The 12,197-nt window shown below is 52.5% G+C and overlaps 6 protein-coding genes across 6 annotated transcripts; 2 read left to right on the plus strand and 4 right to left on the minus strand.

Moving 5' to 3' along the window:
- Positions 1-234: 234 nt before the first annotated feature.
- On the minus strand, positions 235-2,996 carry M436DRAFT_66564 (uncharacterized protein; the record flags this gene model as incomplete). The annotated part of the gene is made up of 2 exons (XM_013568924.1): positions 235-2,924; positions 2,978-2,996. The coding sequence occupies 2 exons, from the start codon at positions 2,994-2,996 to the stop codon at positions 235-237; spliced, it is 2,709 nt and encodes a 902-aa protein (XP_013424378.1).
- A 734-nt stretch (positions 2,997-3,730) lies between these two features.
- On the minus strand, positions 3,731-4,497 carry M436DRAFT_54142 (protein get1; the record flags this gene model as incomplete). Its single annotated transcript, XM_013568845.1, has 3 exons — positions 3,731-4,110; positions 4,170-4,356; positions 4,411-4,497. The coding sequence occupies 3 exons, from the start codon at positions 4,495-4,497 to the stop codon at positions 3,731-3,733; spliced, it is 654 nt and encodes a 217-aa protein (XP_013424299.1).
- Positions 4,498-4,857: 360 nt separating this feature from the next.
- Positions 4,858-5,802, minus strand: M436DRAFT_54007 (uncharacterized protein; the record flags this gene model as incomplete). Its single annotated transcript, XM_013568821.1, has 1 exon — positions 4,858-5,802. A coding segment is annotated over one exon (945 nt), but the record flags the coding sequence as incomplete, so codon positions are not given.
- Positions 5,803-6,901: 1,099 nt separating this feature from the next.
- Positions 6,902-7,586, plus strand: M436DRAFT_54286 (uncharacterized protein; the record flags this gene model as incomplete). The annotated part of the gene is made up of 2 exons (XM_013568872.1): positions 6,902-7,480; positions 7,536-7,586. The coding sequence occupies 2 exons, from the start codon at positions 6,902-6,904 to the stop codon at positions 7,584-7,586; spliced, it is 630 nt and encodes a 209-aa protein (XP_013424326.1).
- A 308-nt stretch (positions 7,587-7,894) lies between these two features.
- M436DRAFT_27040 (alpha/beta-hydrolase) lies at positions 7,895-9,073 on the minus strand (the record flags this gene model as incomplete). The annotated part of the gene is made up of 2 exons (XM_013568804.2): positions 7,895-8,685; positions 8,740-9,073. Coding segments are annotated over 2 exons (1,125 nt in total), but the record flags the coding sequence as incomplete, so codon positions are not given.
- Positions 9,074-10,272: 1,199 nt separating this feature from the next.
- M436DRAFT_54116 (alpha/beta-hydrolase) lies at positions 10,273-11,944 on the plus strand (the record flags this gene model as incomplete). The annotated part of the gene is made up of 7 exons (XM_013568839.1): positions 10,273-10,590; positions 10,642-10,759; positions 10,810-10,893; positions 10,953-10,967; positions 11,027-11,245; positions 11,311-11,585; positions 11,771-11,944. The coding sequence occupies 7 exons, from the start codon at positions 10,273-10,275 to the stop codon at positions 11,942-11,944; spliced, it is 1,203 nt and encodes a 400-aa protein (XP_013424293.1).
- Between the last annotated feature and the right edge of the window lie 253 nt (positions 11,945-12,197).

Consider the following 12,197-nt stretch of genomic DNA (forward strand, 5'->3'; position numbering starts at 1 on the left):
TACAAGCAAAACTACCGACACAGAACTCGGACAAAACAAGGGAGACACAGCGTCAAGTATGAAAACCAATCTGTTGCGATTCTCTAAGCTATCTATATTATTACACAATCGAAACTTGCTCCACCCGCTCAACCTGAACGCCATTGTTCCAAACTGGTATATCCCCACGCCAGTGCATAATCGCTTTCCTTCCCTCATAATACATGAACAAATTTCCCATGTAACAACTTTCGTCTAACCACTGCACATGATGCAAGACTCGGGGTTGTCAATGCTGCAAGCCAGGACGGCGTCAGCGTAGATGTCGCCCTCACGATCCTTGCTGTCGTCGGCAGCATCCTCATCTTGGTTGACAGTTCTCTTGATCTCCTCGTCGGGAGTACCAACATTGCTGTCGGCGGCGACCAATTTAGGGCTGCTTCCTTCAGGAAGGTCAGCAGTGAACGGGGGTGCTCTCATGGGCAGCTCCTTCTTAGGAGTCGACTTGGTCTCAGCCTCGAGCGGAGGAGTAGTCGAAGGTGTGGGGACACCGTTGGCGACCGCCGAGTTCTGAGGTTGCTTCGAATCGTACATGGGCTGAGGGGTAGGAGATTGGATGGCAGGCGAACCAGCGCCGGCAATTCCACGCTTCTTAGCAGGGTTGCGGGCAACGTTGGTGTCGACGACCTTGAGCTTCTCCTGGTCGACAGTGAACTGAATAGGGGCGGAAGCAGCCATGGTACGAAGGTAGTACATGCCGGTCTTCAAGCCGAGCTTCCAGCCAGTGAAATGCATGCTGGTGATCTTGCCCATAGTAGGAGCCTGCATGTGGATGTTGAGCGATTGAGACTGGTCAATGAAGGCACCACGGTCAGCAGCCATCTGGACGATGTGACGCTGACTGAGCTCCCAAACGGTCTTGTAAAGAGCCTTGAGCTCGTCGGGGATGTTGGGAATGCGTTGAATAGAACCACCGTCAGCGATGATGCGATTCTTCATGTTGTCAGACCAAAGACCGCGGTCGACGAGATCCTTGAGCAACCAAGGGTTGACGACCTGGAACTCTCCAGCAAGAACACGACGAGAGTAGATATTGGAGGTGTAGGGCTCGAAGCACTCATTGAAGCCCATAATCTGCGAAGTACTTGCGGTAGGCATAGGTGCAACAAGCAGCGAGTTGCGGACACCATCCTTGGCAATCTTCTCCTTCAAGGCCTCCCAGTCCCAGAGGTCAGAGGGAGTGACGCCCCACATATCGTACTGGAGCTCACCCTTAGAGACAGGAGAGCCAGCGTAGGTCTCGTAGGGGCCAAGCTTCTCAGCCAGATCGCAAGACGAAGTCAAGGCGGCGTGGTAGATGGTCTCGAAAATCTGGATATTGAGTTGTCTCGCCTCAGGAGAGTCGAAAGGCATACGAAGGGCGAGGAAAGCATCAGCAAGACCGCTAACACCAAGACCAATAGGACGGTGGCGGAAGTTACTCTTGCGAGCCTCGGGGACAGGGTAGTGGTTGATCTCGATGATCTTGTTCAAGTTCTTGGTAACGACCTGGACAACCTCGTGGAGCTTCTTGAAGTCGAACTTCTCCTCGTTCATGTCGACGAAGGTAGGCAGAGCGAGCGAGGCCAAGTTGCAGACGGCGACCTCATCGGGAGCAGTGTACTCGATAATTTCGGTGCACAGGTTGGAGCTGCGGATGACACCGAGGTTCTTCTGGTTGCTCTTGCGGTTGCAGGCATCCTTGTAAAGCATGAAGGGGTTGCCGGTCTCGGTCTGAGCCTCGAGGATGGCGTACCACAGCTTCTGAGCGCGGATGGTATCGCGACCACGGCCCTCACGCTCGTACTTCTCGTACAGAGCCTCGAACTCGTCACCATAGACATCAGCCAAACCAGGGCACTCGCTAGGGCACATCAAAGTCCAGGTCGAGTTTTGCTCGACGCGCTTCATGAAGAGATCGGGAATCCAGAGGGCGTAGAAGAGATCGCGAGCACGAACTTCCTCCTTACCGTGGTTCTTGCGGAGGTCGAGGAAGGCGAAGACATCGGCGTGCCAAGGCTCGAGGTAAATGGCGAAGGCACCGGGACGCTTGTTGCCACCCTGGTCAACGTATCTAGCAGTGTTGTTGAAGACACGGAGCATGGGAACGAGACCGTTGGATGTGCCGTTGGTACCGGCGATGTAAGAGCCAGTTGCACGGATGCAGTGAGCGTTGAGACCAATACCACCAGCATTCTTTGAGATCATGGCGCAGGTCTTGAGAGTATCGTAGATACCGTCAATAGAGTCGTCCTTCATGTCAATCAAGAAGCATGAAGCGAGCTGGGGCTGGGGAGTTCCAGCACTGAAGAGAGTGGGCGAAGCGTGGGTGAAGTACTTGAGCGACATCAAGTTGTAGGTCTCAATGGCAGCCTCAATATCCTCGCCGTGGATACCGACAGCGACACGCATGATCATCTGCTGGGGTCTCTCGGCAACCTTGCCCTCGAGTCTGAGGAGGTATGAGCGCTCTAGCGTCTTGAAACCGAAGTATTGGTAGTTGAAATCTCTGTCGTAGACAATGGCCGAGTTGAGCTCTTCGGCGTGGTCCATGACTGTCTTGTATGTCTCTTCTGAGATCATGGGGGCGCGTTTTCTGGTCTTGGGGTTGACATAGTGGTACAGATCCGAGATGACAGCAGAAAACTGCTTCTTGGTCTGCTTGTGGAGGTTGGACACGGCAATACGTGCGGCGAGAACGGCGTAGTCGGGGTGGGTGGTTGTCATGTATGCAGCAGTCTCGGCAGCCAAGTCGTCCAATTGGATTGTGTTGACGCCCTGGTAGACACCGGCAATGACCTTCATGGTGATAGCAGCAGCGTCGACATGGTCGGGGTCGAGGCCGTAACACAACCTCGAGACACGGGCTGTGATCTTGTCGAACTGGACACGCTCCTTGCGTCCGTCTAAGAGTCTGTCAGTACCTCTGTGTGTATAGCAGCTAGGAGAGAAGACTTACCGCGCTTGTACACGAACATTGTGACGCGTTGAGTGGATATGAAGAGATGAGGAGAAGAAGGTAGGAGACTGTAGCTCTCGAAGGGTGGACGATGGAGGGGGTATATGAGAGAAGGGCGGTACTAAAGATGTAGAAGCAGGAGGGGTATCAAAGAAGAAGCAGATAAAGTCGTCAAGACTGTAGAGTTGCAGATATGAGAGAGGGAGAAGGGGGGGAGGACGAGGAGAGAAGAGGTTCTTCAAAACAGGAAGCCGCGTCGTAGACACGCGACGCGCCTTCCTCCCGCGTCGCGTCACAATTCAATTTGGCAAGAGCTTAATAAGCATCGCGGCTTCCACACTTCTACTTCTTTTTCTCGTTTCCTCGTCGACGCTTCCGACCTTTCTTTTGCAATGACCCGATCATGTTTCTGCACGATCGATCGAGTTTGAAGACGTTGACGCCAATATGCGCAGCCTCAAGCACCCCGTCCTTGCACAAGACATGCATCGAGGTGCAACCTCTGTCACGTAGATAATGCATACCTAGCATCTTGCACGGCGGATTCGAAGACTCGGCGACCGCTACCTTTTCCAAGGTCACGAGTTCAAAATCGACGCCAATATTGAGCCCAACGATCTGCCAAGATCATCTCACTCGTGTTGCAGTTTCTGAGCTTTGCTTTGAAGATCTTGCGTCAAAATGTTGAGAGACATGCCTAATTACAATCCTCTCTTGGGTATCACTACAACAATTCGTGTGCTATGCGTCTGTTTACAATTCCTTCTTGTCTCCTCCGGCTGTGCTTGCTGCTCCGCCGCTCTTGAATGCTTGTGGCTCCTGCTCCTGCTTGCCCGTCTGCATGTCGGGGCGCTTGGTAACCAATACATATGCGGCGACGGTGGCTTCGCTCGCCATGGAGATGACACTGGCACATGCAATGCCCCAAAGCTGGATGCTGATGCTGCCCTTGGGTGCCCTTGGGAATGCGAGGAGCCATTCGACGTAACCAGGGACCCAGCCTTGCGGGAGCCAGAACAGTGCCTGACGCGAGAACCAGAACTGTAGAAGGTAGCGCATGCCATTTGTACCGAGCCAGCGAAGGACATTGGCCGTCTTGTCGAACTTGGCCTTGGTGTCTTGAACCGAGCTTGCTGTCATTCTTGTCAGATGAGGTCTTCGTGCGCAAATGTATAGTAAAGCCTTGACATACTGCTCTTTTCGTACTCGGCGACGGCTTTGTCGTGGGTCCTGCGCAGTTTGGCCCATCTGGCAAACTCGTCTTGAGCGCTGACAGCATTCATCTCGCGCTTCAGACGCACCACCTCCTTCTTCAGTCGTGCCGAGTTGTGCGCATTTTTCGCCGTGGGTGTAGGGAGCTTGTTGTAGAGGACCCAGAGCTACGAGTATTCAGTGTCCGTCGAGTCGCAAGCAGAATTCCATCATGTCCATACCAGCTCGTTGATGGTCGCAGCGCCAAGTGTGTTGATGAGATGGATTGCCACGTTCAGCAGGAAGACGGTAAGCAAGAGAGACACCATGCTGGGCGTACTGCGGTGCTGTGACAGTTGTCTCTAGGTTGTGGTTCGCGGCGCAAACAGCTAAGTAGGTATGCACGACCAATAAATGACGTGGAGCTTTGGATGCGGACAATCTTCCCGCCAAGCCTGGCCTGCATCTTCCTGATCATTCAGTTCATCCTCAGGCAAACCATCACCAATTACGCACACAACGATATGACTGTGGTAGTCGGGAACGTGTGTATATTCTATGCGAAGGGATAAGAATGTCATGTCCTGTCTTCCTCATCTTTCAGCTATTGACTCGCTTCACGCGCAATGCTAGAGCTCGATCAAAAACGAAACTCGTGGCCGCTCGACCTTCTGGGGACATGATCTCTATCATCGAGCACATCGACAGCACTCACTGTCGGCGCCATCAACCTGGAACCGCACATGACCTCTGCTTCTCGCCTGAACTGGAGGTGCCTGCGCTAGCTGCAAGCCCTGCACACTCCCATCATCCATTGGAGGTTGAGCATATGTGTCAGCGCTTCTGCGGCGGTCGTGTCGAGCCCTACACCAGCGATGAATGTGTTTGCTGTATATCTTCAGCAGCATTGCCAGACCCGCGATCCCAGTAAACGCAGTGCCGCCAACTAGAAGTGCCATCATGTGCTTCTTTGGTGCCTTTATCCTCTTCTCGCAGTATTCTCTGCAGTCAAGCTCGTTAGTGCATACCGGTGCTGGCGGAGAGGTAGAGTGAGCCGATGATTCGGGCTTTTTGCTTTTGAACTTTGACGTGTCGTAACCCGACGTCGTAGTCGTGCTCTTTTTAGTAGTCGTGGCCGGAGCAAGGAACCCCCAATGCGGTGTGGTGATGTTGACACTTTCTTTCACAGAACCAAAGAGCGAGACGCCATTGGAGCCTGTGATTGTGACCAATCTGACCGTCTGGGATTCCCAAGGCTTGAGGAAACCCCACATACACTTGTCGTTCTTGCAGAGTGACTTCTCCTCACCATCCCTTTCGCAGTCAGAACCAGTCGGCAGCGGTCCCCAGGCATTTGATGATGTAACAGTCACCGTTGTGGTATGGTGAGATCTCCAAGGTGCGATGGTGCGAATCGGCTGGTGACTAGATGCATGCAGGCCAGGTGTGGGACAGTATGGAAAGTCTCCAGTAACTCTCCGTGTTCGATAAAGGACCTCGGCAGACACTTGACATCTCGATCTATGTGGGTCGCAGATGGCGGGCGGGCCTTGAGCAGCAGCTGCGAGCAGGCAGCTTTCTATGACTTGAGTTGGTGGGTAGTAGACGGATGTGGTCTCGAGGACCCTGTAGATGCCTTGGACAACGGTAGTGATCGATGTGACGTGGTCACTGTATACGGGATAGCATACGCATTCATTTCGTCGTTTGGGGTGAAAAGAATAGAGGTCACAGGTCACGGCTTCGCTCAAGCCGATTGCATGTCTCGTAGAGTTGAGTTGAAGAGCGGATGAGCGGGCAATGCAGTCTTTTCGAGTGCCAATTCTGGGTTCGAGCTGGAAGAGATGCTCCTTGAAGTTGCGACGTAACTCGACACGTTCAGGATACTGGAGGGCGGGTGGCCATACAACAGCTCTTCTGTGTCAGCAATCAGACTAGACACCAAGTGTATCAAACTGACTGGCACACTGAGACGTTGACAAGGGGTCATGATCTTTGCACCACGTGGCTATGTGGCTCTCTGACCAGGCGGTATAATTGTGCTCTGCGGAGTCGAAGAACGGACAGGCCGTCTGAGAGGAAGCAATGGGGCAAAATAAGCCAAACAAGAGTATAAGATGCAACATGGTAATGCGTTCTTCGAATGGTGATGAAGCCGATCATCATGTCAATCCAAGTGAGTTTCTCCCATCTCGGAGGTCAGTCAGTCGCACTTGGACGTTTCAGAAAGTACGGTCGTCCCGCCTGCCCTGTTCTAAGATGTGATGTGAGATGCTCATAGCTGCTTCCGTAGAGCCTAGCTCTCCGACTCGACTGTTATGCGACATTGGGCGAGGAGGGTTCGCTCGTTCAGGCTCTCTTCCGGCTCCTCTTATGTTGACCGCTTTTACTGCCACACTTCCCCTACAGCGATGTAAAGCATGTATCAGGATAGTCGAGGGCTTATCGCTTTTCGACAAACATGATCCAATTTCCCTGGAGAAATGCGCATCTTCGAAGCTTCACACGTTACCTACTTGGTATACGGCGTACGCTGGAGTCATAAAGGTGTGCAGTGCATCGATTGAAAGCTGGAGGATGAGAGCTTGTGAGTGAAGAGAGAGCTGCCGTGGGGGCCACATGCATTCACCTGCCAACAGCCGAGAAGCAAACAGACGCAACCTTTGATCTCTTCGGGCAGCAACCAGATAGAAGCACTCGCACCCTTGACAAAGCCCGAATTTGCAAACAATCATGCTGTCTCGATCTGGCTTCTGGCATCTCTGCAGCGTTCTGTTGCTCTTGACCTCGTTGGCAGAAGCATCACTCTTCTCGCCGTTTCTGTCCGTGCTCGAATGGTCGCAACAGACAAGCTCCAACGAAACATTCCACCATGAGCTGCCCAAACGCGCGCTGGATCCAACGTCCTGTCCGACAAATTACAAAAACTGTGCATCCATTGGTGCACCAGGTCTTTGCTGTGCGAACTCGGCCGTCTGCGCTCCTGATCAGGCTGGCCATGTTGCTTGCTGTCCCAGCGGTGCCGTTTGCACCGGCGCCATCTCGTCCATCATCACCAGCGGTGTCATCGCCTCTGGCGGCTCTGTCGCCTCGACCACAGCTGCCGCTTCTCAGCCCCTGACTGCCTCTGCTTCGTCATTCCGAACATCGCCTACGTCAGGAGGCGGTCTTATTGTTGCAAGCGGTCTGACTACCACTGGCACGTCTCCTGCCACCACGGGTTCAGCGGCTACCACGGACGGTGGCTTCATCATCGTCGGAACAAGCACCGCTGCTACTCTGGGAAGTCATGCCGAGAGAAACCTCCAAACTGTATGTGTCCCAAGTTCCGCTTTGCTCGTCACCAACACTTACCGACACTGCCCAGCCATTCCTCGTCCAGGCCATCATTGGTCTGCTTGGACTTATGCCGCTTTAACAATCCTGAACACCCAGCGACATTGACGACATGATGACCAACCCCAAACTTTGAGGAGCAACGATTGCACCATAGTATATTTGCACGACACAACGCCCATCAGCAACGACAACTCAAAAGAACATTAGGTTCTGCGCAACACGAGCCTCTTCAAAGAGAAAACAATAAGCAAATAACAATATATGTATACAAAAAGGTTCATCAGCTTTCGTCAACCCGGGTATTCCACCAGCTGCTCTATGTGGTCATGATATATGTACAGATTGTAAGACCAGAATATTTACAAAGGTTTGGCGTTCGTGAGGTGATTAGTATGTGGCATATGCCTTGATAGCGGGCTCGACTGAGACCTTGGGCTCGTAGAGGACGAGTGAAAGTGCAGCGACCAGAATGGCGTTCTCGGTAAGGAGCAGGTCGCCCACGTTGAGACCGTCGGCGAGGTACATGTTACATAGCTTGTTGAGGTCAAGACGAGATGTCTTACCAGCGCCACCGTCGATCAGAGCATCCTTGACCAGGCCGAATGCAATCGGATTGTAAAGTACACCTTCGTGAGTGTAGAAAGAACCGCCAGGTAGGCCAGGGCAGATGCCCTGAAGGTAGTTGTTGGTGACGCCCACTTTGCGGGCGTCATTGAGGTATGCCGAGGCACCTGTGCCTTGCTGAGGCTCGACAATCTCGTCGAAAAGTCCGCTATAGACAGTGGTCGTGGGAACGTAAGCCGAGTCTCCGTTGTTGAGCCTCATCTTGTCGATGAAGTTGCTCGTGCCCTTGTAGTGCTGTTGGAAGACGGAGGGATCACACGGAAGCCCATCGGGGCAAATGAGATTGGCGTTGACGGTACCAGCATAATCAGGGCTGATAGCAATGTGATTCCTGGTGTTTTTCACCGTCGAGGTGAAGTACTTGAATGCCCACTGAATATCGATGTTGCCTTGAGACCAGCCAATGATGGATACCTTTTTGCCAGTAATGCTAGCGATATAGTTGATCGCGTACGCAGCGTATTCAGCATTGACCTGAGCATCGTTCAGGAGATATCCAGGAATGTTGAGCCACACGGGGTCAGCGTAGCTTGATCCGGTAAGAAGCTTGATATCTAGCCCCACATCAGTATAAGTTATACAATATATATCGTAGAGATGTTTCTTACAGTTTCCAACATATGTAAAGTATCCAGTCGCTCCCGTACCAGGCATCAGAATCACAGGTTGAATTTTGCCGCCTTGGAACGAAGGAGGAATGTAGATGGCGGCACGCAACGAGGACTCGGTAACGCTATACTTGGGGTCGTTGCCCTTCTTGGGGTAGATGGTGTCCTTGGGCTGCTGGATGTTGACATTGCTCATGCTGTTCTCACCAGTGGCCAAGCCGTCGACAAAGCCGAGAAGATCATTGACGGAGTTGGCGGTTAGGCCTTCTGCGGCGACGGCAGCAACAAATTCGAACAGGTTCGCCGAAGGCTTAGCAGCGTGGATGCTAGACAGTTGGGAGATGGCCGATGCAGCGTTGGTCTGAGTCTTAGTCGCCGTGACTTGTGCCAAAGCTGATGAGATTGTGCTCCATGCTTGTGTTCCAGCAAGCTGGCCGACCCCAACTTTGGAGAGAGCGTCGTTGATGTCTCCTACAGCGTCGCCCAGGACACCGCCTACAGCCCCAGTAAGGTCGCCAATCAGATCCCTGTCCTCGAGAGAAGCGATGGCGGTGGTGGTTGGTGAAGGCACGGGTTCCGCTGGGGCTGGTCTAGCGAAACTAGAGCCAGTAAGCGAGAGGAAAGCGAGCGCAACCGAGATTCCCTGCATGTTGGAAGAGTGGTCGAACAGTGTTTCGACAAGATAACCTGAAAAACAACACCACGCTTGGGGCGAGCGAATGGCACCCCCTTATGTATGAGTACCAGACATTGAAAGTTTCTCCATGTACGAATCAGCCGTCGTCTTTGGTACATCTACGCAATCTCTCGATTTCGTGGATCCTGACTCTCAGCACCGTGCTGAGGTTCAGATCGTCATGATAGCTGAAAGATCTCCGAGAGCGGAAAGAATATGTAGGAGATTCATGTCTCCATGCCGTTCAGTTCGGTTCCCCATACAAAAATACGTCACCAAGAGTGGCCGCTTGCCTTGTCACCAGCCGTGCAATGCCCACGCTCGTATGAACGCGTCCCGACCCAGTAAAGAGTCGACTGGGGACCGTCATGGAAATCAGCATGATCAGGCACGGAATTTTGGTTGTGGTGTTGATCAACGACGATCAGCCCATGCCTTGTCCCTTTCGAGAGAATGTCCTTGCGGCTCACGTCAAGTCATGTAAATCTTGACAGACGATCTGACAAATTCCGGGTAAGCGGCGACGACCAGACGTTTGGATCTCGGAACATTCTGTTGACGCTCGTGGCGCAGGAAGATCATCTCAAGCATCTGGAGTATTCTCAGTTGTCCGACTTCCAAGAGAGCTGTCCCAAGGAGTGCATCGTGCCTCAAACATGGTGGTGAAGAATGCAAGTCGGGGCGGAAGCCGACAGCAGTGAATGAGATGACGGATGAGGCGCAGATGCGGCTCTTTTCGGCAAGCTTAATCGTTGAGCGCATCCCTCCCCCGCTCTGAGCTCTCCGTATAAGCGCACTTACCACGACTCACTTCAATGTGATTGCTACTCTTCTCACACAATCCGTGTTTCTACACTATGTCGCCTTCTCCCTATCGCATCGCTGTGCCCGAGTCTTGTCTGGAGGATCTTCGTAAAAGACTTGACCTCGCCACCTTCCCTGACGAGCTAGAAGACGCCGAGTGGGCTTACGGAAGCCCTCTGGCTGATATCAAAAGGCTCACATCGCACTGGCGAAACGCCTTCGATTGGAGGAAGGCAGAGGCAAAGCTCAACGAGCTGCCCAATTTCAAGACGAATGTCACCGTTGATGGCTTTGGGGATATCGAGCTACATTTCTTGCACCAGCCGAGTTCTGCGTCAGATGCTATTCCTCTGCTCTTCGTTCATGGCTGGGTAGGTCGTATCGTATAAGCTCGTCGATGTGTCGAAATTAATACAGCATAGCCTGGCAGCTATGTAGAGGTGACCAAAATGCTTAGTAGCCTATCAGGAGACGTCAACGATGTCAAATTCCACGTCGTTGCACCTTCTCTACCAAACTTCGGATGGAGCGCAGGTCAGTGTTGAGAACGAATCAAACTGTCGAGAACATCCTTCTCAGTCATGTGCTAGGTATCAAGAAGAAAGGATTTGGACTTGGCCAGTATGCTGAGGCATGTCACCGTCTCATGCAGCTTCTCGGGTACAACACATACGGTTCGACTCCTTCGTGATATTGTTTGAGAAAAAGCATGCTAATCTTCCTGACGAATCAGTCACCCAAGGCGGCGGTAAGATCTGTTTTCTCGCGATCTCAGGTCACCAATTGTGACTGATGCGATAATGTCAGATTGGGGAATGTACATCACCCGCAGCATAGGCCTTCTCTACCCGGAATCTTGCCTAGCTTCCCATATCAACATGGTCCGGGCATCCCCCCCAGAGTTTTCTACACATCCGCTCCTCGCTCTTCAACATGCTGTGACCCCATATACCGAAGACGAGATACAAGGGCGCTCCAGGAGTGATTGGTTTGCTAACGAGGGCAGTGGCTACAGGTCAATCCAGAGTAAGTAGAGCGCACGAACTTGACGTGTGGCATTATGCAGCCATGCTGACTTTGTCTTCTATCAGGTACTAAGCCTCAGACTGTCGGTTACGCGCTTGCCGACAGCCCTGTAGCCTTACTCGCTTGGATTTATGAGAAACTTCATGACTGGACAGACAGCTACCTGTGGACTGATGATGAGATATTGACATGGATCTCGATCTATTGGTTCTCAAAAGCCGGCGCCGCTGCCTCTTTACGCATTTACTACGAGGCTACACATAGCTCAGCCGAGGCTACTCGTGAACGCGTCCAGCGCTACATTGAACGAGTCAAGCTCGGATTGTGTTATGCTCCAAAGGTACGTGGGTGATCTCCTGGAAAGGTTGCCATCCCCGCCTGTGTATCTACAGTACGACCGGATGCGTTGGCTTGTGGTGACATGCCGGTGAGACGTAGTCTAAACGGTGTTCGTTGATCGGATGGGTTCTGGCTGTATCCACCAAGGCCATACCCTGCACACGAGGCTGACAAGCTTCTCCATAGGAGCTCACTATCGTTCCCCGGACCTGGGGAAGAACTCTCGGTCCAGTTGTTTTCGAGAGCGAGAAGAAAAGCGGAGGTCACTTCCTCGCATATGAACAGCCAGAAGAAATCGTCGCTGACCTTCGAGCCATGTTCGGTTCTGGAGGCCCTTGCCATAATATACTCAAGTCCTAGAGTGATCATATGATTGCTGTGAAACAGACTTCCAACCTGCAGTAGAGTTTTGCGAATTCCGATATCAGAACTGTTCGTTGATAACAAACCCTGATGGTTCTGAATTCCAGTTGTTGAACCAAAAGCACAATGCGCATGCTGCGCCTTGGCCTATACTCATGACACGAGTTTGACTACGGAGTACGCACGTGGCTTGCCGTTCATTGTACTCACTGAGTCACCCTACGGAAGCTGCACGCACTGCGCAGGCATA

This window comes from Aureobasidium namibiae (assembly GCF_000721765.1).
Source record: "Aureobasidium namibiae CBS 147.97 unplaced genomic scaffold scaffold_17, whole genome shotgun sequence".
Lineage (NCBI taxonomy): Eukaryota > Fungi > Ascomycota > Dothideomycetes > Dothideales > Saccotheciaceae > Aureobasidium > Aureobasidium namibiae.